Source organism: Jaculus jaculus, chromosome 19, assembly GCF_020740685.1.
Source record: "Jaculus jaculus isolate mJacJac1 chromosome 19, mJacJac1.mat.Y.cur, whole genome shotgun sequence".
In the NCBI taxonomy this organism is placed as follows: Eukaryota; Metazoa; Chordata; class Mammalia; order Rodentia; family Dipodidae; genus Jaculus; species Jaculus jaculus.
Window position 1 is genome coordinate 58,919,901 of NC_059120.1, and position 23,177 is coordinate 58,943,077.

Below are 23,177 nucleotides of genomic sequence, written 5' to 3' on the forward strand. Positions count from 1 at the left end.
CATTTGTTCCATTTAGGAAGGTAGCCACACTGCAAACATCCTTCTCATTTTTTTTACTATTACTTGTGTATTAAATTAGCCCAGTGCAAGATAGGTGGCCAAGCCTACCTTGTTAGGACTGCTATGGCCCAGGTTTTGACCCTAACAACAAAAGTGTCCAAATTCTTAAAAAAATAATTTCTAGGGGCTGGAAGGATGGTTTAGTGGTTAAGGCATTTGCCTGCAAAGCCAAAGGACCCAGGTTAGATTCCTCAGGATCCACGTTAACCAGATGCACAAGGGGCGCATGCCCATTCTCTCACTCTCTCTATCAAATAAATAAATAAATATAAACAAAGTATTTTAAAAAAGTTCTACATCCTCCCCTTCATCTTTCCTTCCCAGACAGGGTCTCATGTCGTCCAGGCTGGCTTTGAACATTCTAGCCAAGGATGATATTGGCTGTCTGATTCTCCTGCCTTCTCTTCCCCAAGTGTTAGAATTAGGAGCAGGGAGTGGTGGCACACGCCTTTAATCCCAGCACTCTGAAGGCAGAGGTAGGAGGATCACCATGAGTTTGAGGCCATCCTGAGACTACATAATAAATTCCAGGTCAGCCTGGGCTAGAGTGAGACCTTACTTCAAAAACAAAACAAAACAAACAAACAAAAAAACCCCACAAGGGTTGGAATTATAGGCCTGAGCCAACAGCACCAGTTTATATGGTTCTGGGGTTGGAACCCAAGGCTTCATGTAAGCACTCTAACATCTGAGCTACATCCCCAGCCACTGCAGAGGCAATTTCTCAGAAAGAATTAATCTCCATGCCTAATTCTTTCCCTTCTAAATTCCTAATTCGTTTCCAAGAATCTTTTGTGCTTAGTATGTCATTATTTCCCATTTGGCATTTAAGGTCTTTCCAAAATGAATGTGAGTAGTTGTTTTCACTCCAAAACTTTACCTCTTTCCAGTAAAACCTTCAGACGTGTTGGGGAAAGAAAAGGAGCACATATTTTTATGTGGCTTGCACCATGTTATGAGCATATGCCTTTTAAATAGCATCTTTTAAAAAAATATATATGTGTTTATTTATTTCAAAAAGAAAGAGAGAATGGGTGTGCCAGGGCCTCCAGCCACTGCAAACAAAATCCAGATGCAGGCAACCCCTTGTGCACTAACTGGCTTAGGGTCCTGGAGAACTGAACTGGGATCCTTTGGCTTTGCAGGCAAATGCCTTAACTACTAAACCATCTCTCCAGCCCTTAAATAGCATCTTTAAAGTTGATGTCCACCCAAGAGTTTAGTTAAGGAAGAATTATATTGCACTGTTGTTCTGTGCTTTGTTTGATTACATCCTGGGCAATATCAATGGATGGGGCTCAATGTATTCAGGATTTTATTCAAGTTTATAATTAAGATCTGCAGCCTCTTGGCTGGAGGTGGTGTCACTGTGGGCAGATCCTAGGTTGCAGCCCTAAGGTGTGGAGGTAGATTTGGAATTCCATCTAAAAGTGTCTGAGCTTTCCCTGGAATTCCTAAGTGTCTTGTATAGTGTGGTTTTGGGGTTTTGGCTTGGGGCTCTCTGCTTGGATCTGTGAAAGCAAGGTAACTTCTGACATTATGGCTTTTCCCCTCTATCTTCAATACATATCTTGTCCTCCAGAATTATGCCTGGTTTGGAAGTTTATCTCAGTGACCTGAGGCTGTCTAATACAGACCCTAACACCTGGGGTGAATGGGTAGCTTTAAGAAGGATAGTTTATCCATGACGTGGTGGTGCACAACTTTAATCGTAGGACTCCAGAAGCAGACATACGAGGATTGAAGTGAGTTTGGGGCCAGTGTGAGACTACACAGTAAATTCCAGGTCAGCCTAGGCTATAGAAAAGGGGAACTGGAAAGATGACGTAGTAGTTAAGGCACTTGCCTGAAAAGCCTAAAGACTCAATTTCAATACCTATGTAAGACATAATGGCACATATGTTTGGAGTTCCTTTGCAGTGGCTAGAGGCCCTGGTGTGTCCATTCTTTTTCTCTCAAATAATAAATAAGTAAAAATTAAAAATCATTTGAAAAAAAGGATAGTTTGGCCTGGCGTGGTGGTACACACCTTTAATTCCAGCACTTGAGAGGCCAAATTAGGAGGATTGCAGTGAGTTTGAGGCAAGTCTGAGACTGCAAAGTGAATTCCAGGTCAACCTGGCCTAGCACGAGACATTACCTAGAAAAAAACAAGACAGTTTGGAGAAATGCATGGCAATCCACACCTATGAACCAAGCATGTACAGGTTGGAGAGGTGAGTTAGGAAGACTGCTGAGAGTTTGCAGCCAGCCTCCACTACACTGTTTGATCCTGTCTCAGAAATAAAACAGTAAAAAAGGTAAGTATAAACTACGTGTGGTGACTCACACTTTTAATCCCAGCACATGAGAGGCTGAGGTTGGAGGACTGCTGTGAGTTAAATGCCAGCCTGGGGGTACAGAGTGAGTTTCTGGCCAGAGTTGGCTACAGTAAGACCCTGCCTTGAAGAAAAAACAAACACACAAAAAAAAATTAAAACAACAACAATGTATGGTAGGAAGGCAATTGTATACATTAAGTATAAATGCCACAGAGTCCCTACAGACCATATTTTATTTTAAATACTTATATATTCATATATTTATTTGCAAGCAGAGAGAGAGAAAGAACAGAGATAGACAGAATGTGGCCAGAGCCTCCAGCAGCTGCAAAAGAACTCCAGGTGAATGCTCCAATTTGTGCATCTGGCTTTACATGGGTACTGGGGAACTAAACTGGAGTTGTTTAGGCTATGCAGGCAAGCACCTTAACTGCTGAGCCATCTCTCTAGCCCTAGATTGTATCTGTTTTTTAATATAATATTTTTTATTTTTATTTATTTATTTGACAGAGAGAGAGAGAGAGAGAGAAAATGGGTGAGCCAGGGCCTCCAGTCACTGCAAATGAACTCCAGACGCATGCACCACCTTGTGCACCTGGCTAATGTGGGTCCTAGGGAATCGAACCTGGGTCCTTTGGCCCTGTAGGCAAACACCCCAACTGCTAAGCCATCTGGTCAGCTCCTCAGACTGTATCTTAATTTACAGTAAAACTTAATGTTAGCAGGGCATGGTGGTTCCCAAATTTAATCTCAGCACTTGAGAGCCTGAGGTAGTAGGATTGCTGGAAGTCTGAGGCAAGATCAGCCTTGTCTCTAGAGTCCTACCTGGAAAAGCAAAACAAAGCACCAAAAAGGAAACAAAAGAAAGATTTATATGCTGGATGTGATGGCACATGCCTTTTAATACCAACTCAGGAGGTAGGAGGATCACTGTGAGGTTGAGGTCAGCCTGGAGTACAGAGTGAGTTCTAGGTCAGCCTGGGACAGAGTGAGACCACCCTACTTCTGGGAAAACAAAAAATAGCTGAGCACAGTGGCTCTTACTTGCAATCTCAACACTCTATAGGCTGAGGCAGAAGGATTACAGCAAGTTTGAGGCCAGTCTGTTCTATAGAGGGACACCTAATTTCAAAGAACAAAGCAATTATGCTTTCTCTTCATATTATGTAAATCTTGCCTTTGCTAAACATTTTTGTAAAGGAACAAATTTGAGGGTTTTTTGTTTGTTTTTTGAGATAAGGTCTGACCCAGGCTGAGCTGGTATTCACTTTGTAGTTTCAGGGTGGCCTCAAACTCACAGTGATCCACCTATCTCTTGCCTCTCTAGAGCTGAGATTAAAGGCATGGGCTATCACACCTCATTCTTAATTATTTTTGAAGTTTTTTTTGAGGTAGGGTCTCACTCTAGCTCAGGCTGACCTGAAATTCACTCTGTAGTCTCAGGGTGATCCTCCTAAATCTGTCTCCTGAGTGCTGGGATTAAAGGCATGAGTCACCATGCCCGGCTAGAGAACATTAAAAAAATATTTTATTTATTTATTTGAGAGAGAGAGGAACAGAAAGAGGTACATACACAGAGAGAATGGGCACATCAGAGCCTCTAGCCACTGCAAACAAACTCCAGATGCACGTGCCACCATGTGCATCTAGCTTATGTGAATCCTGGAGAATCAAACTGGGTCCTTTGGCTTTACAGGCAAGCGCCTTAACTGCTGAGCCTTCTCTCCAGCCCTTAATTAATTTTTTGAGACCTTGCCTTACAAAACATCATCATCATTAACAACAGCAAAAGACTGGCTTTGAATTTCTTGTATCTTCCCGTTTATAGCTCTCAAATGCTAGAATTAAGAATAAGAGTCTAGAGCATTCTGTCTACCTGGGAGACTCAGAGTAGGCCTGACATTTGGGAACCAAGTTCTGTTATGGTGAGAACCTCTGGGCTGGGAACAGGAAAATGACACCTTTCCCCAGATCCCACTTTAGTCACATCATTCAATGAAACTTTCTCTAAGGGCAGATTCCCTTTCTCTTTCCATTACCCCTAACGCCCTCCTCCCACTGCCCTTTCCACCCAGCTATCCAAAGCTTCTTGCCACCTCTCCCTATCTTCTTCTGGCAGTACTTGAGTACAAGAAACAGTCTGTCTGAATTTTTCTATTTCAAACCCTGTTCCTAACAGAAATGATGATCTGACTCTGAAGGAGGTTGAACTGAAACAAACTACTTCTTGGGTCCAACGAATAACTCTTTTTGTTTTGTTTTTGAAGTAAGGTTTCACTCTAGCTCATGCTGAACTTGAAATCATGGCGATCCTCCTGCCTCTGCCTCCCGAGTGCTGGGATTAAAGGCATGCACCACCATGCCTGGCTCCAACCAATAACCCTTTATTTCTCACTTTCCTTCTTATACCTTTGGCCAATTTCCAAATCCCAAATGGGCTGGCAAATTTATCAGGTCTTCTGGGAAACTTGCCTTCTTTGGAAAGCTCAGCACCGAGTGAGATAATGTATACTTCCCCTGAACTGGGCAGAGGTTTGGGACCTTTGCAGTGGCAAGAGGCCCTGGGTGCCCATATTCTCCCTCTCTCTCTCACAAATGAATACATAAAAAGAAATTGAAAACAAATCTGACAAATGATAAAATCTAAAAACTGTTTCTTTTCTCTTTAAACATATTACGTGTTCTTTGTCATATGTATAAGGCTGACCACAGCCACTGTCATGTATTCATGTTCTTTTCATGTAGCCTGTCTTTACAGTTTGTTTAAAAAATCATTAATTTATGAGCAGAAATAGAGGGAAAGAGAGACTATGGGTGTGCCGGTGCCTCTTAGCACTGCAAACTCCAGATGCCTGTGCCACTTTGTGCATCTTGCTTTAAGTGGGAGCATTGAATCCAGGCCTGCAGGCTTTGCAAGCAAGCACTTTTAACCACTGAGCCATCTCCCCAACTCTTTATAGGTTTTTATGTACAAAAACTAAAGAAGTAAATCTATGGTCATTAAGTAATGTGACTGTATAATGTGCACATACATATTTTAAACTGTTGATGACATTCTACAATGTATATAGAAGAGTTCATGTCTGTGATTTTGGCTCTAAAGTAAAAATGCTTCTTTATAGTTTTGCAAAAGCAGACAGCTGCTTTAAGGTAAACAAACTGCCAAGCTTTACCCCTGCTTTTTAATACTGCTTTATGGATTCAATTAAAAACTTAAAGCTAAAAAACAACCCCCCCCCCCAAAAAAAACTTAAAGCTGGAGCCTGGCGTGGTGGTGCATACCTTTAATCCCAGGACTTGGGTGGGAGGCAGAGGTAGGAGGATCAAAGTGAGTTCGAGGCCACCCTGACACTACATAGTGAATTCCAAGTCAGCCAGGGCTAGAGTAAGACCCTACCTCAAAAGGAAAATAAGAAGAAAAAGGAAAAAAAGAAGAAAAAAACTTAGGACCTGGGTTTAATTCCCCTGGACCCATGTAAGTCTGATGCACAAGGTGGGGCATGTGTCCAGAGGCCCTGCCATGCTCATTTTCTCTACCTACCCGTCTCTGATACTCTCTCACATAAATAAATAAATAAATATATAATAAAAAATTTAAAACTTAGTTTTCAGAGAGCTAGGTACAGCCAGCCTTTAATCCCAGCACTTGGGAGGCAGAGGTAGGAGGACTGCTGTGAGTTCAATGGCACCCTGAAACTATATAGTGAATTCCAGGTCAGCATGGGCTAGAGTGAGACCCTACCTTGAGAAAACAAACAAACAAACACCTAGCCAGGCATGGTGGCGCACACCTTTAAATCCAGCACTCTAGAAGCAGAGGTAGGATTGCTGTCCAAAATGTCACTAAAAAGTGAGTTCCAGGTCAGCTTGGGCTAAAGTTAGACTCTACCTCGAAAAAACAACCAAATAACAAAAAAGAACAAAAACAAACAAACAAACAAAAAAAAAAACTGGACATGGCCACACATCTGTAACCCTCATCTACCTATTTAACATACATGATTCATTTCAGCAACTCCAACAGGTTACAAAAATACTTTTTGTTACTTTCTCAAGGACCATTTTCATTTTTTTTTCGTTGAGGTAGGGTTTCACTCCAGTCCAGGCTGACCTGGAATTCACTATGTAGTCTCAGGATGGCCTAGAACTCAGGTGATCCTCATACCTCTGCCTCCTGAGTGCTGGGATTAAAAGTGTGGTACCATGCCCGCCTTTCCAAAGGAAAAAAAAATTTTTTTAAAAATTTATTTGAAAGAGAAAAAGAAGCAGAGAGAGAGAAAGAGAGAGAGAGAGAGAGAGAGACAGAGACAGACACACTGAGAGGATGGGGGTGTCACAGCCTCCGGCCACCTTAAACGAATTCCAGATGCATGCACCCCTTTGTGCATCTGCCTTATATGGGTCCTGGAGAATCAGACGGGGATCCTTTGGCTTTTCAGGAAAGGCCTTAACCGTTAAGCCATCTCTTTAGTCCCTATTTTCATTCTTGTACTCACAGGCCCTCTCTAGCTCTCTGCTAACTTGATTTATCCAGACCATGCAAGTTGGATTTCCTCATCCTCTTGATATATGAATATAGATACAGGGCTAGAGAGATGGCTCAAATGTTAAGTGCATTTCCCATGCAAGAATGAGGGCTGAGGGAGCTAAGACTCAGAGCTCAAATCTCCAGAACCTACATAAACAGCCGCATGTAGCCAGTACTGTAAGTAAGCAGAGATTTGAGAGAATGATAAACACCCACAAGATTAGAACTTAAAACATGACCTGGTGCAAGAGCAAATGGAACTAGATTTTGCTTAAAGTGGAGATGAGTGTATGTAGCACCATACCACACCACATACACACAAGGCGGGGGGGGGAGGGGGAGGGAGGGCTAGAGAGATAGCTTAGTGGTTAAGGCACTGGCCTGCAAAGTCAAAGGATTCAGATTTGGTTCCCCAGTTCCAAAGTAAAGCCAGATGCATAAGATGCCACGTGCTTCAAGTTTATTTGCAGTGGTTAGAGGCCCATGAGTGCCAATTTCTATCTGCCTCTCTATCAAATAAATAAATATTTAAAAAAATACACATGGAAATAGAGAAAACAATCCAAAAATTCATTTGGAATCACAAAAACCCTTGAATATCTAAAATAATACTGAGCAACAAAAATAAGGCTGGTGGTTTCACCATACCTGATTTTAACCTATATTACAGAGCCATAGTAACAAAAACAGCATGGTACTCGCACAAAAGCAGACATGTAGATCAATGGAACAGAACAGAGGACCCAGATGTAAGCCCAGGTAGCTATAGCCACCTGATATTCAATAAAAATGCCAAAAATACTCATTGGAGAAAAGACAGCCTCTTCAGCAAATGGTGTTGGGAAAACTGGACATATATCTGCAGAAGGATGAAAATAGATTCTTCTCTCTCACCATGCACAAGAATTAAGTCCAAATGGATTAAAGACCTTAACATCAGACCTGAAACTCTGAAGCTGCTAGAGGAAAAAGTAGGGGAAACCCTCCAACATATTGGTCTTGGCAAAGACTTTCTGAATACAACCCCAATTGCTCAGGCAATAAAAAAAAAAAAATACAGATATGGGGTCTCTGATTCAGACACTATAGAGATGGGGAGGTATGACCCCACAATGTCTCAGTCCAGCATGATCCAGGTGTGGTGGCACAACGCCTTTAATCCCAGCACTCAGATGGCAGAGGTAGGATTATGAGTTCAGGCCAGCCTGGCACAGAATGTGACCCTACCTCAAAAAACAATACAGAACATATTACCCTATTATTCCATAAGGCTCCCACTCCATCTCCTCCTTTTCTTTTTTTAAGTTTGTAAAAACAATATTTTATCTTTATTTATTTGAGATAGAGAGGAGGAGAAAGAAAGAGACAGACAGAAAATAGGCACATCAGGGCCACTGCAAACAAACTTGAGACACATGCGCTTCATTGTGCATCTGGCTTATGTGGGTCCTAAGGAGCTGAACCTGGATCCTTTAGCTTTGCAAGCAAATGCTTTAACCACTAAGCCATCTCTCTCCAGCCCCATCTCCTCATTTTCTATAGCTTTGTCTCTCTGTTCCTTTTTTAAAAAATGTAAACAAACAAAGCAGGAATGTAGGAGTCCTAGAGCTCTCTTCCTCTCACCCAGCTCTCCCCTGGGATTTTGGAATCGCCTCTGTTATAGTCATTACGTTTCCCTCGGTGGAGAAGAGGGAAATGTTGCTTTCTTCTAGCCCCTATCTCAGTCACATTACCCTTCCCTTGCAGTTTTGTTCCTCTTCTTCCTATAATGCTTGGTTTTCGAGGTAGGGTCTCACTGTAGCCCAGGCTTACCTACAATCACTCTGTAGTCCTCGGCTGACTTTGAACTCAAGGTAATCCTTCTACCTCTGCCTCCTGAGTGCCGGGATTAAAAGCATGTACCCCACACCTGTCTTGTTTTATGGTTTTTTTGTATCTAACGGAAGCAACTTTTATGGAGCTATTCTAAGAGTACCCTGCAAAATAAAGTATCTGAGTAGTCAGTCAAATTTTATAATAACTGAAATGCTCAGTGCTTATTTTATTTTATTGGCATGTATGTGAAGAGCATTTGCAGAGTGATGTGTGATGAGTGTGGCATATGTACATGTATTTTCAGTCAGCAAACCCCAGCAACTCTCAGGTCCCTGGATGTGGTGGAATTGGTGTTGCAGATGTGCAGGGCCATGCCCAGTATTATATTTTATTTATTTTATTCTTTTTGGCTTTTTGTGGTCTCTAGCCAAGGCTGACCTGGAATTCACTATGCAATCTCACGATGACCTTGAACTTGTGGTGCTCCTCCTACCTTTGCCTCCAGAGTGCTGGGATTAAAGTCATGCGCCACCACAAAATTGAAATCATTTTCCTTGGTTTCCAAAGTTGAAATTCTTTTTGACAATGACATGGCTTCTCAAAACAATTTTAAAGATATTTCTAGGTTTGGAGAGATGGCTCAGCAGTTAAAGGTGCTTGTTTATAAAGCAGGTCCAGGTTTGATCCCTCAGTATTCACCTAAAGCCAGAGGTGCAAAGTGGAACATGCATCTGGAGTTCATTTGTAACAGCAAGAGGCTTTGGTGTCTGACCATACTTTCTCCCTCAAATAAAACTATTTAAAAAAAGAAAACCACAGACATTTCTACTTATATCTAAGTAAAGTAAAAACTAAAGATTTCAAAATACATTTATAAAAGCAAAAACAAAAAAAATCTATTAAGGTCAGTTATGTACATCAGGCAGTGAGTGAGAAAACAACCTCCTACTCTAATATCATAAACAGACAACAAAATAACCCTCTTACCTGTCAAGGTCTGTATTGCCCTTTCAGTGGATGGCAGTGGCTCCTTTCTGTGAGGTCTACTTAGTGAAGTATCTTGTGCAGAGAAGAGTCCAGAATTGTCAGCTAATTTCTTCCGGCAACTGGAGTTAGTGTTTGAAACTCTGCAGCTGCCTATTGCACTTGTGAAAAGGTTCATATGTTCATCACTGCTGGCCGGCTCAGAGTTGGGAGTGAATCCTCCAAGGGATAAACTTGGAGAACTTTCTGAGCAGTCAATTTGTAAAGGTGTCTGCAATCCCAAGGCTAATGGATTAGACTGTGAAGGTTCTCGGTGAGCCCACTGTTCTTCCCTGTTTATTAAGCTTTTTGAAGGAGAAAGATGAGGGCAGGACGTGTGGCACCTGGGTTTTTCCTTATGCTTATACCTCTCTCCAACAGTACCCTTTCCAAACCGATAACGCTTCAAAGACTCTAGGACGGATCTGGAAGCGCCAGTGTCCATAGAAACCTGGGGTTGGTCAGAAGACCGATGTTCTCTGTGTTTGTGACGGTGTCTGTGTTTGTGCTCCACCATCCAACCATAAGCCATCTCAGGAGGCACGCTGGGGTATGTACTCATGGAAAGGAGAGGAGTCCTGCTAGTTGTAAGAAAGGCCTCCTGCCTAAGTAACTTATGCTTTTTCTTATGATATTTGGTAGGATTGAGGAGTAAATGACCAGCATGCATGTAGGAAGGTGGTGGCAGGGGAGTGGTGAAAGGAGGAGATGGAGGAGGTGGATAAAGAGTGGGGGGATACCTTCCATAGTAACCTAACCCTATAGGAGCAGCTGTAAGGGGTGAAGGAGAATAAGGCATGCCATAAGAGGGATAGAATCCAGTACTAGAAAGAGGAAAACTAAGGCTGTGCATGAAAGGCATCTCAGCCATTGCTTCCCTCATCTTCGGGGGCCTCCCTCTTTTCTTTTTTAAGTCTGGCTTACGAATGTAGTGCAAAGGATCCAAAGGAAAAGAAGGGTGAGTATAGAAACTATTAAAGTTGATTCGGAAAATAGTAGGCAAAAGGTCTCGGGGAATAAAATGATGACTTCGATGGGTGATCCGAATTTCACTTAGGCGGCTTATAAGCTCCTCCAGCTCTGCAATGAAGTCTGGATCCTGTCTATTTCGGAGTTGGGGGTATTTCTTTTTCCGTTTTCGTTTCTGTCTTTTCATCTTGTCATAGCTGAGGTAATCATGACTCCTGCGCTTACATTTGTGTTTATGTTTTTCTTTAAGACTGTTTAGAACTGTAGAGGTTTCAGGGGGAATCAGAGAAACATGTTCAAAAGAATGTCTCCTCTTTTTTTGTCCACAAAACTTCTCTGCTCTGTCTGACGTGCTGTTGTTATCGGTTCCAATGCCACTATCACTGGGAATGGTCTCATCACTATGAGATTCACTAATTGGAGAAGGAGTTGCTTCTTTCAGGGATGTGAGTTCACTCAAGTGTGAAGGAGAATTTGGTAACAAAGTAGGAGGAGATAACCGCCTCCTTCCCTTTGAAGCCTTCTTCATTGCAAGAGTCTGAATCATACTTCCTTGTCTGGAGTGTAAATGCAAATATGGCACTGAACTGGGTTCCACAAAGCCTGCATCACTGCTCACAGGGCTCTGGCCTCCACTAGTCCCAGAAGACTGGGAGCAAATAGGTGATGGAAGAATCTCAGAACTACTAGCAGATGAGGGCAGTAAAGGGGGAAGGATCTGTCCTAATGCTGACCCAGCTGCCTGCTGCGCTGTTTGCTCAAGGACAGCAAGGCTTGTAGGGCTACCAGAAAGAATGCCATTCAAGACAGTTTTTGGTTTTCGACCCCTTCTCTTTCCTATATAAATGGTTCCTTTCTTGCTGACATTTATTTGTTGGCCCAATTTTGAGCCAAAGGTGGCAGCAAGACTTGATACTGTATTATGGAGTTTAGATTGCACTTTCCCTTTATTACTTGATTCTACAGAACTGGAAAGAATTTGATTCAACAGTTTCTTTCTCTTTAAAGTCTTCATTTTATTTATTTTGCGAATGATTGTTTTCATTAATTGTCCATTATTTCTCTTGGTAATTTTTTTATCTGGTTCCATCTCAAGGTCACTCATATTACAGACACTTTGCCTATGACTCTCATCTAAGTCATCTGGATCCTGGAGTTGATCCTCGCTCTCAAAGAAATCACTGCTACTCCTGTGGTTTTCACTCTCACACTCTAGCTTGCTTGGACTTTCAGTGGCAACAAATGGAGCCACGGATAGTACAGGTGGCTTCATCTTCACGGGAGACCTCATTTGCCTCTTTGGCCTGCCTCTCTTTTTTGGAAATGGAGACAGAGACAAACCTTGCTTGAAGGAAGGAATCTCTATTTCTGGCTGTAAAATTGGGGGTTCTTGTTCTTCCTTAGACTGTAAAGAAAACACTTTAGAGGCAGGAATTTTTAAAGTCCTTTTAGGTGGACCTTCTAATTGAGGCATTTCCTTGGATTTAGGTCTTCCTCTTTTGGGCTTATAAATATCCGACAAGAGGTCACTAGAGACACACATGCTAGAGGATAGTTTATGAGCAGCAAAAGACTTATGAGATGGCTTTTCACCATCACTTAACAGAGCCAGAGATGTAGCTGCAGACTTACTCAACTTTGGCAATCGGCGTTTAAGAAAGTCATGGTCAACAAATGACGATGAACCAATGTTTTTCAGAAACTTGGCTGGTTCAGTACTACTACTGGACAGTGGGCTACATGAAACATTTTTAAAAAGGTCTGATCTTTCTAATTCCAGCCCTTTTGGAGACCGACATGTGCTTCTTGCCACCACTTTAGTCCACCGAGGTTTTCTTCCTTTTCTTTTTTTTAATGGTTTGGACTGTAAACTAGTGCTTAGGCTTTCAGCAACTTGGCAGTGTTTGTCTGAAGCAGCTACTGCACTGAGTTTTAGAAAAGGCTTGTTACTAAATAAACTAGTGAAGTTAACAACTGAAGGAGTAATTGTATGAATACTAGATTCAGAAGCCAAACTTGGCTTTTTTCCCAGGGAAGAACTGATTCTCGAAATGTCTATATGTGTAGCTTTTGAATCACTTAGCTCGTTGTCAATTCCTTTACACTCAACACTTAGGTTATGACCCATGGACCTATGAGCATTTAAATGGGTACTTTCAGAAGTAAACTGGTTCTTTCCAACAGATTCAGAAATGTCTTCCATTAAGTCTGTTGAAGAACTTAAAAGTAATGGATTTGGAGCCAACTGTGAAGCAGTTTCAAGGGGACTTCTGGTTAAAGGGTTAATAGATACAGTAGGTGATGGGGAAGGTACACTATTTTCTCCTGCTGCACTAAAAGGGGACTTAGCTCTAGATGCATCAGAAGCAACTCCCATCTGAAAGTCTGAAGAAGTGCAATATATAGGAGGCTGCTTTTCATGCTTTGAGGTTTCAAAAGATCCCCTTTCATTGGATGAGAAACTGTCTTGCTGAATGCATGTTCCTTCCTTAAACATTTCTTTTTCCAAATTAATAATTTCTTTTCGGACTGAAAACTTCTCCAACATACTTTCTTTACTCTGGCGTATAACATTCTTTTCAAAAGTTTTGCTGGCAGCACTGCCTTTCAGGGATTCAGAAAGCTCTTGACTTTCATGACTATTGATATTTGTACTACAAGAAGCCTTAAGTGGTTCCTGAGTGGTGAGCAGAGCTTCAGATTTAAGGGTTATGGCATCTTTATTGACCAGTCCCGCCACAGGACAACTCACTAATTTCTTTCCAATGTCCTTATTAACTAATCCCATTGCTGAACTTGCTACAATCTTCTTTGCACAGTCCTTAGCCACTAGGCCAACAGTAGAACTCAATTTCTTTCCCAGCTCTTTATTAACCAATCCAACTACAGTGCCAAGTCCAAACTTTTTGCCACAGTCCTTATTCACTAACCCTGGAACGATACCAATTCCTACCTTCTTTCCTGAGTCTTTGCTCAGCAGTCCTACTGTAGTGATAGTGCCTGGCTTTTTGCCCAAGTCTTTATTAATGAATACAGTTGTAGTGCCAGTTCCTACTTTTTTCACAGAGTCCTTATTGATCAATCCCACTGCAGCATTAAACATTGGCTTTTTCCCAGGATCTTTAGTCACCAATCCAACTGCTGTGCTGAGAGTTGGCTTTTTTATTAAGTCCTTGTGAATTATTCCAGCTACTGAGCCAACACTTGCTTTCCTGATCAAATCCTTGCTCACCAATCCTGCTGTAGTGCCACTTCCTAACTTCTTCGGTTTTGTCTTGGAAGACTTGGAAGGAGGACAAGTAGCAATGAGCTGTGCCAACTTTTCTGTTACACTAGTTCCTCCATTAAGTAATGCTCTGTCCTTTATATCAGGATCCCGGCTACCAACTGGAGATGGTGTTGTAGTAATGTACTCCGCCATTTCTGAATGTACTGGAGAAAGCTTCTTAGACAAAGGGTTGTTCTCTCCCTGTGAATGAAGATGTATGACTTCTTCAGATTGGCATTCAATGGCTGCGACATCACCTGCCTTCTTGTACAACTTTGACGGATCCTAAAATTTAAAGAAAAATGTTTCAGCGAAAGTAAGTCTTATACTACTTCATTTTAGCATATAATCCAACAAATTAAAAACACAAGACACATGTAAGTACTAGGGTATTTTTTTTTTTTCAAGTAAAAAGAGTCAAATGTTAAGTCAGACAGAGATTCATGTGTGTAATTCTAGCACTCAGTAGAATAAGGCAGCCTAATGGTTTGGACTTAAGGCTGGTTGAGGTACATAGCAAGAGAGTAAGAAAAAGAGGGAGGAGTGAAAAAGGAAAGGAAGAGGAGGGAGGAAAGAAAAGGAAGGAAGGAAACGAGAGAAAGAAGAAGAGAAAAAAACGACTTAACACTAATGTCACGGTATGCTACTTCATCTGCTACATCAGAGGCTTTGCCTCGCTCTCATTTTAGGATAAAAAAATATATATAGGGGCTAGGAAAATGAATTAGTGGTTAAGGCGTTTGCCTGTGAAGCCTAAGGACCCTGGTTTGATTCCCCAGGACCCACATAAGCCAGATGCACAAGAGGGCACATGCATCTGGAGTTTGTTTGCAGTGGCTGGAGGCCCTGGCACATTCATTCCCTCTTTCTCTCTGTGTGCCTTTCTCTCTCCCTCTCTAGCTTAAATTAAAAAAAAAATATTTAAAAAATATATACATACATACGTGTACACACACACACATATATCTATATATGTATGTATGCATGTGTATACATAAACATGGATATAGAGATAGCTTAGTGGTTAAGGCATTTGCCTGCAAAATTAAAGGATCCCGATTCGACACTCCAGGACCCATGTAAGCCACATGCACGGGGGGGCGCACATGAATCTGGAGTTTGTTCACAGTGGCTGGAGGCCCTGGAGGGCTCATTTTCTCTCACTCTGCCTCTTTCTCTCTCTCAAATAAATAAATATATTTAAGAATATGTATTTATTAATAAAAATTGAGAAAAATAAATAAAGGTGTGCGCCACCACGCCTGGCACAGTAAAAAATAAATAAATAAAAATATGTATTTATTTTGGTTTCATCAAGGTAGGGTCTTGCTCTAGCCCAGGCTGACCTGGAATTCACTATGTAGTTACAAAAGGGTGGTCTTGAACTCACAGCAATCTTCTACCTCTGCCTCCTAAGTGCTGGGATTAAAGGTATGTGCCACCATGCCCAGCAAGAGAGATGTCTTAGCAGTTAAGGCATGTGCCTGCCTGCAAAGCCTAACAACCCAGGTTAAATTCCCTACGACCCACGTAAGCCAGAAGCACAAGGTGGTACATGCATCTGGAGTTTGTTTGCAGGGGCTAGAGGCCCTGGTAGCCCATTCTTTATCTGCCTATCTGCCTGCCTCTCTCTCTCAAATAAATAAATAAATAAATAAAATATATAAAAGGATATGCTCTAAATACATGAGGTAACCTTAAGGATTTCTGATTTGATCAGATTATAACCCATCCTAAGACACCACCAAAGCCACCCTAGAATCTAACATATTAAAGAGACAAAAGAAAAAGTTTCTTGACAACCTTTCGAGATGTAGCCAAACCATTTTGAGGCAGAGTTGGGAGCTTATTAAAAAGGGGTTTAGGCTGAATGTGGTGGCCCACGCCTTTAATCCCAGCACTTAGGAGGCAGAAGTAGGAGAATCACTGTGAGTCAGAGGATAGCCTAATACTATACAGTGAATTCCAGGTCAGTCTGGGCTAGAGAGAGACAATACCTTGAAAAACCAAAAAAGAGATTTGGGATGGGTATGGTAGCCCACACCTTTAATCCCAGCACTCAGGAGGCCAAGGTGGGAGGATCACTGTGAGTTGGAGGTCAACCTGAGAATATATAGTGAATTCCAGGTTAGCCTGGGCTAGAAGACCCTGCATTGATAAACCACAATAAATAATAAAATAAATAAATAAATTAGTTAAGAATGAATAAGCTGGGCGTGGTGGTACACGCTTTAACTCCCAGCACTTGGAAGGGTGAGGTAGAAGGATCACTATGAGTTTGAGGCCAGCTCACTACAAAGTGATTTCCAGGTGAGCCTGGGCTAGAGTGAGACCCTACCTTGAAAAGAAAGGGGGAGATAGGTGGCTGGAGAGATGACTCAGAAGGTAAGAGTACTTCTACTATCACTGATGGATAAACAAACCAGGGCTAGAAAGATGGCTTAGCAGTTAAGCGCTTGCCTGTGAAGCCTAAGGACCCTGGTTTGAGGCTTGATTCCCCAGGACCCATGTAAGCCAGATGCATCTGGAGTTCATTTGAAGTGGCTGGAGGCCTGGTGTGCCCATTCTTTCTCTCTCAAATAAAACCGTACAACTGGTGTGTAAGTTTGAATAGATGTTCCCTAGTCAATTGAAGAGTTTTACTCAAGCTTGTAACCTGGTGCCAGAGTGGGCAGGTCCTAGGGCCCACCCCTATGGTGTTGGGGTGGATCTGGAGTTCCAGTCTAAAGATATGCAAAGCGCTGGAGCTTTGATGGAGAACTCCCTGAGTTCCTGAAGTAAGCTTGCTTGCTTGCTTTTTAGCGGTGGTTGCTTTTCTCTCTCTCTGCCTGGATCTGTCAAAGGGGGACCAACTTTGTTTGCCATTATGGAATTTCCCCTCTATTTGTATGCTTCAATAAATCCTTTCTTCCTCCCACAAATTGTGTCTGGTCTGGAGGTTCATCCCACTGACCTTAGGCTAGAAAGAGCCGAGTGCAGGAACATGTGCCATTATGGAACGTTCTAAGCACTCAGGAGGAGGGAGTGAAGAATCACTTCAGACCATCTGGGCTAAATGACAAGACTTGACCTCCAAAGTCAAAACAACAACAAAATAATGTACTCATTCACATGGCAAATTTGGTAATGTTTAATAAAAAAAAAAAATGGAAACAAAGCTTTGGAAAAATTAAAGCCTATAAAATACAGGCAGTAGTGAAGATATTTTGAAGATAGACACTTGCCACCCTTCTCTTTGATTATCAAATTACTTAAACAATAAGTCACCAAGGAACCGTATTTTCCCTAGGAATCTTATTCTGGAAGCTTCAGTTTATGGAACATAATCAAACCACCACCAAATATCTGAGAAAAAGGTGTCAGATCATGATGGCATAATGAAAGGCAGGACAACAGCTTAACTAGGACTGCTTAATCATACATAACAGAAGGGCTGGGGGAGGGGACGGGTTACTAGACCTCTTATATGCCTCCCTCCCCAGTCTGGTTATATTGAATAAATCTTTCTCTGCTTTTTACTATTACCTTTTCTTGAGGATGGGGGTCTGGGTCTAGTTTATTGTGGTTGCCAGAACCAAGGCTTTGACTCTCAAAGTCGGGTAACATGTATTTAATATTAAGTCTTCTGATTCAAAAAGCCATTGAGCCAGGCATCTCAGCAGACTTCTTATATACCAACAACAAACATGCAAAGGACAAAATAAGGGAGTCACTTCCATTCACAATTGCCTCAACAATAACAAAAATAAATAAAGTATCTTGGAATATACCAAACCAAGGAAGTGAGGGATCTCTACAATGAAAATTTTTAAAATAGGGCTGGAGAGATGGCTAAGCAGTTAAGCGCTTGCCTGTGAAGCCTAAGGACCCTGGTTCGAGGCTCGATTCCCCAGGACCCACGTTTGCCAGATGCACAAGGGGGCGCATGCATCTGGAGTTCGTTTGCAGTGGCTGGAGGCCCTGGCACGCCCATTCTCTCTCTTTCTTTCTCTCTCTGTCTGTTGCTTTCAAATAAAAACAAACACAATTTAAAAAAATTAATATTTTATTATTTATTTATTTATTTGACAAAGAAAAGAGGGGGAGAGAGAATGGGCATGCCAGGGCCTTCCAGCCATTGCAAATGAACTCCAGATGCATGCACCCCCTTGTGTATCTGGCTAATGTAGGTCCTGCAAAATTGAACCTGGGTCCTTTGGCTTTGCAAGCAAATGCCTTAACAGCTAAGCCATCCTTCCAGCCCTAAAATAAAAAACTTAAAACTCTCAAGAGCAAAACTGCAGAAGATACTAGGAAATGGAAAGACATCCCATGTTTTTGGATTGGAAGAGTCAATATTGTGAAAATGTCAATTCTACCAAAAGCAATCTACAAATTTAATGCAACATGGGTTCATAGCTTCACAGGCAAGTGCTTTAACTGCTAAGCCATCTTTCCAACCTTGGCCTTGATATGTTTCAGAACCATTGCAAAACAAACAAACAAAAAAAACACCAAAAATCATGGTGCTGGCACAAAAACATACACATAGATCAATGGTACAGAATAGAGAATCCAGATGTAAACCCAGGAAGCTACAGTCATGTGATTTTTGACAAAAGTGCCAAAAATATTCACTGGGGGGAAAGAGCTTCTTTAACAAACGGTGCTGAGAAAACTGGGTATCTATGTTGAAGGATGAAGATAAATCCTTATCACTCTCCATTCACAAGAATCCATTCCAAATGGATCAAAGACCTTAATATCAGACCTGAAACTATTAGAGGAAAAAGTAGGGAAAATATTTCAATGCAATGACTTTCTGAACATAACCCCAGTTGCTCAGAAAATAAAACAATGAATCAACCACTGGGACTTCATGAAATTTAAAAGCTTTTATACAGCAAAAGACAGTGATTTTGACTCATAAAGTGGACATAAGATAGGACCCCAAATCCCTTTCATCATACATTTTCCCATGTGTGTTATATTTTAATTCTCATAAACGGTCCAGATTTGGTAAGCATTTAGTTCTGGTGCCTCACCTAAGTGTTCATTCTTTTCCATGCATTATATCTTAAAATTAATCAACAATGTGCACTTATTGAATAATCTCTAGGGTGATTTGTAAGTCATGAGAATAAAATAGTCAGCAATAAAAAGCAGCTTGTGAATTATATAGCCAAAGTGCTGAAATTTAAGCTTAATTCTCTGGTATTAAAGATGCACCTTATGCATCTGGCTTACGTGGGTCCTGGCGAATCGAACCTGGGTCCTTAGGCTCGGCAGGCACATGCCTTAACTGCTAAGCCATTTCACCAGCCCCAGACCTAATTTTTATTTTATTTTATTTTATTTTATTTTTTTTAAATATTTTTTGTTCATATTTTATTTATTTATTTGAGAGCGACAGACACAGAGAGAAAGGCAGATAGAGGGAGAGAGAGAGAATGGGCGTGCCAGGGCTTCCAGCCACTGCAAACGAACTCCAGACGTGTGCGCCCCCTTGTGCATATGGCTAACGTGGGACCTGGGGAACCGAGCCTCGAACCAGAGTCCTTAGGCTTCACAGGCAAGAGCTTAACCGCTAAGCCATCTCTCCAGCCCTAAATTTTTTTTTAAAAAAGAGAAAATTAAACTAGGTATGGGAACACACACCTTTAATCCCAGCACTCGGAAAACAGAAGTAGGAGAATTGCTGTGAGTTTGAGGCCACCCTGGAACTACAGAGTGAGGCTAGCCTGGGGTAACTTTGAAATCCCCAAAATATATAAATAATAATAAAATAACATAAAATAAAAAAAAGTGACACTGATTAGAGTAGTAGTTCTTCCTACAAAATGAAAGTAAGGATTGGGGATGAGCATGACTAAACTATGTTAGTGTAAATATCCCTTAGTACATTTAAAGCAGAGGTGCAGAGTATGAGAGAATCTGTTTCTGGGTAGAGGGTGGCTTAGCAGTTAAAGTGCTTGCCTGCAAAGCTTAAGGACCCAGGTTCAATTCTGCAGGTCCCATGTACACCAGATGCATTTGGTGGGCACATGCATTTGGAGTTTGTTTGCTGTGGCTAGAGGACCTGGCACTCATTCTCTCTCTGTCTCTAATAAATAAATAAAAGCCACTGCAAACAAACTTTGGTTTGTGTATGCAAAAGGAGAAAAAGGCTTTATCAAAATGTGAAGATTGAAGAGAATTCACATAATTGGTACTACCGTGGAGAAGCTGGGCATTATGCCCAGTATTCACTTTTCTACTCCCAAGTAACTCTAGCTCAAGTAGCTTCCAGGGTAAGCAATCAAGAAAACGTTAGATACCAGAAACCACAATAGCAGGATCTAAAAGAACATACGAACTCTCAAGTCTTCTTGCTTGAATAGATGAATGAATAAAAATGTAGTTGAAACCAGGCATGGGGGAACACGCCTTTAATCCCAGCACTCAGAGGCAGAGGTAGGAGGATTGCCATGAGTTCAAGGCCATGCTGAGACTACACAGTGAATTCCAGGCAGGCTTGGGCTACAGCCAGACCCTAGCATGGGGATTAAAGGTGTGCGCCACCAAACCCAGCTTCAAAGCATTTTCTATGTTGCTCGAGAAATAAAAAAACTGAAATCACTCTAACACTAAGGTAGAATCAAAATCAGCAACATAACACAGAGAGAAAAATATATGCAATATAAACACAGGAGTTACATTATCTGCCTAAATTAGTTAGAATTCACAGAACAGGAGTTGCTTTAGTTGAGTCCACTCCTCTTACTGTATTCTTTTCTTTCCCTATTGCATGGACTATTTTTATTGTTGTTGGGTTTTTTGTTTTTTTTTTTTTTTCGAGGTAGGGTCTAACTCTAGCCCAGGCTGACCTGGAATTAATTATGGTGTCTCAGGGTGGCCTTGAACTCACAGCGATCCTCCTACCTCTGCCTCCCAAGTGCTGGGATTAAAGGCGTGCGCCACCATGCCCAGCTTTGTTGTTGTTTTTTAAATATATTTTATTTATTGATTTGAGAGAAAGAGAGAGAGAATGTGCATGCCAGGGCCTCCAGCCACTGCAAATGAACTCCAGCCCCCTTGTTCATCTGGCTTACATGGGTCCTGGAGAGTTGAACCCAAATCCTTTGGCTTTGCAGGGAAATGCCTTAACTGCTAAGCCATCTCTCCAGCCCCATGAACTATTTTTTTAGATATTATATCTATTAGAGAGAGAGCGAGAGAGAGGGGGGGGGGAGATGAATATTAGTGCATCAGGACCTCTAGCCACAGCAAACCAACTTTAGACACATGTGTACCTTGTGCATTTGGTTTATGTGGGTGCTAGGGAATCGAACTTCAGTCCTTAGGCTTCAGAAGCAAGTGCCATAACTGATAAGCCATCAGTACAGCCATGAACATTTTTTTAAAATTATTTTTAATTATTTGTTTGAGAGAGAGAAACAGAGAGAAACAATGGGTGCATCAGGGCCTCCAGCCACCGCAAACCAACTCCAGACACATGTGCCAGCTTGTGCAATCAGCTTACATGAGTCCTGGGGAATCTAACCTGGGTCCTTTGGCTTTGCAGGCTATCCCTCTAGCCCTCCTGAACTATTTTTCTGTGTTTTTTTTTTTTTTTTGTATTTGTTTTATAACATACTACACATTAATCATTTCCATCTGGTCCTACTGGTTATATTTACTTCAGTGTCCCTGTGTTCTACAGAGGACATTCCTCACTGGGGTTATCTGTATTCACTGTGGGATCAAATTTATTTCTGGAATGGTGAAATGGCTCAGTGGTTAAAGGCACTTGTTTGTAACCTCTGACAGCCTGGGTTTGAATCCCCAGTGCCTATGTAAAGTCAGATACACAATATGGTGCATGCATCTGGAGTTCCTTTTCAATGAATAGGCTCTAGTATACCCATACTCTCTCCTTGCCAATACCAAACACATAAATGCACAACCATGCTGGGCATGAAATGGTTTTTTTATTTTTTTATGGTTTTTTATTTTTACTTATATATTTGAGAGAGAGAGAATGGGTGCGCCACAGTCTCTAGCCACTGGAAACAAAGTCCAGATGCATGCGCCCCTTGTGCATCTGGCTTACACAGGTACTGGGAAATCAAACAAGGTCCTTATGCTTCACAGGCAAATGCCTTAACTGCTAGGCCCTTGTCCCAGGCCCGCCCCATTTCTTTTTTTTTTTTTTTTGTTTTTTTGAGGTAGGGTCTCATTCTAGCCCAGGCTGACCTGGAATACACTATATAGTCTAAGGGTGGCCTTGAACTCACAGCTATCATCCTACCTCTGCCTCCCAAATGCTGGGATTAAAATCATGTGCCACCACGCCCTATTATTTTTAATTTCTTGAAGGCAAAGTTTGTTCTAGTTCAGCCTGACCTGGAACTCATTCTGTAAACCCAGACTGGCCTCAAACTGATATGTGTGTGTGGGGTGGGCACAGGGATATAGAATAATTTCCGCCAAATTGAAACCTTTCCTCATGGGAGGAAGGAAGAGAACTCAGGATTCAGGCAAGTCAGGTCTGGGAAAAGATTCCAATACCCTCCCACACATACACCCTAGAAATATAAAGGGAAAACAAAGGGTTAGGGAGAGGCTCTTCCACTGAGCTGACAGCAGGTCATGTAGTGAGCACCAGAGACCAGCTTCTGTGAGCCTCACTTATGCTGGGTGGGCTTTTCTGAGATGCAGCTGGCTTTGAGTCATTGTTGCTCTTTTTTTTTGGGGGGGGGGGTTCGAGGTAAGGTCTCACTCTAGCCCAGGCTGACCTGGAATTCACTATAGAGTCTCAGGGTGGCCTCGAACTCACGGTGATCCTCCTACCTCTGCCTCCTGAGTGCTGGGATTAAAGGCGTGCGCCACCACGTCTAGCCGCTCTTTTTTATTTTAATATTTTATTTTTACTTGAAAGAGAGGGAGAGAGAGAACGGGCATGACAGGGCTTCTAGCCACTGCAAACAAACTCCCAATGTATGTGCCACCACATGCATCTGGTTTATGTGAGATCTGGAGAATCAAACATGGGTCCGTAGGTTTCATGCAAAACACCTTAACCACTAAGCCATCTCCATAGCCCTTTCTTGCTCTTTAAGCAAGCCCTCACCCTGAGACTGAAGAAGCATCTGAGGGGTAATCTTGACACAGGCCGCCCTACTGAAGTGACTAAGGACAGATCATCATCCAGAATGGGATAAGATATCTCCAT

General features: G+C 41.9%; 1 protein-coding gene across 2 annotated transcripts in view; it reads right to left on the bottom strand.

Moving 5' to 3' along the window:
* Ash1l (ASH1 like histone lysine methyltransferase) overlaps positions 1-23,177 on the bottom strand; it is a 157,178-nt gene that overhangs the window by 98,434 nt on the left and 35,567 nt on the right. For both annotated transcript variants that reach the window (XM_045138061.1, XM_045138060.1), the window contains exon 3: positions 9,712-14,269. In XM_045138061.1, the coding sequence (XP_044993996.1) occupies positions 9,712-14,269 (4,558 nt within the window). The remainder of the gene's footprint in view (positions 1-9,711; positions 14,270-23,177) is intronic.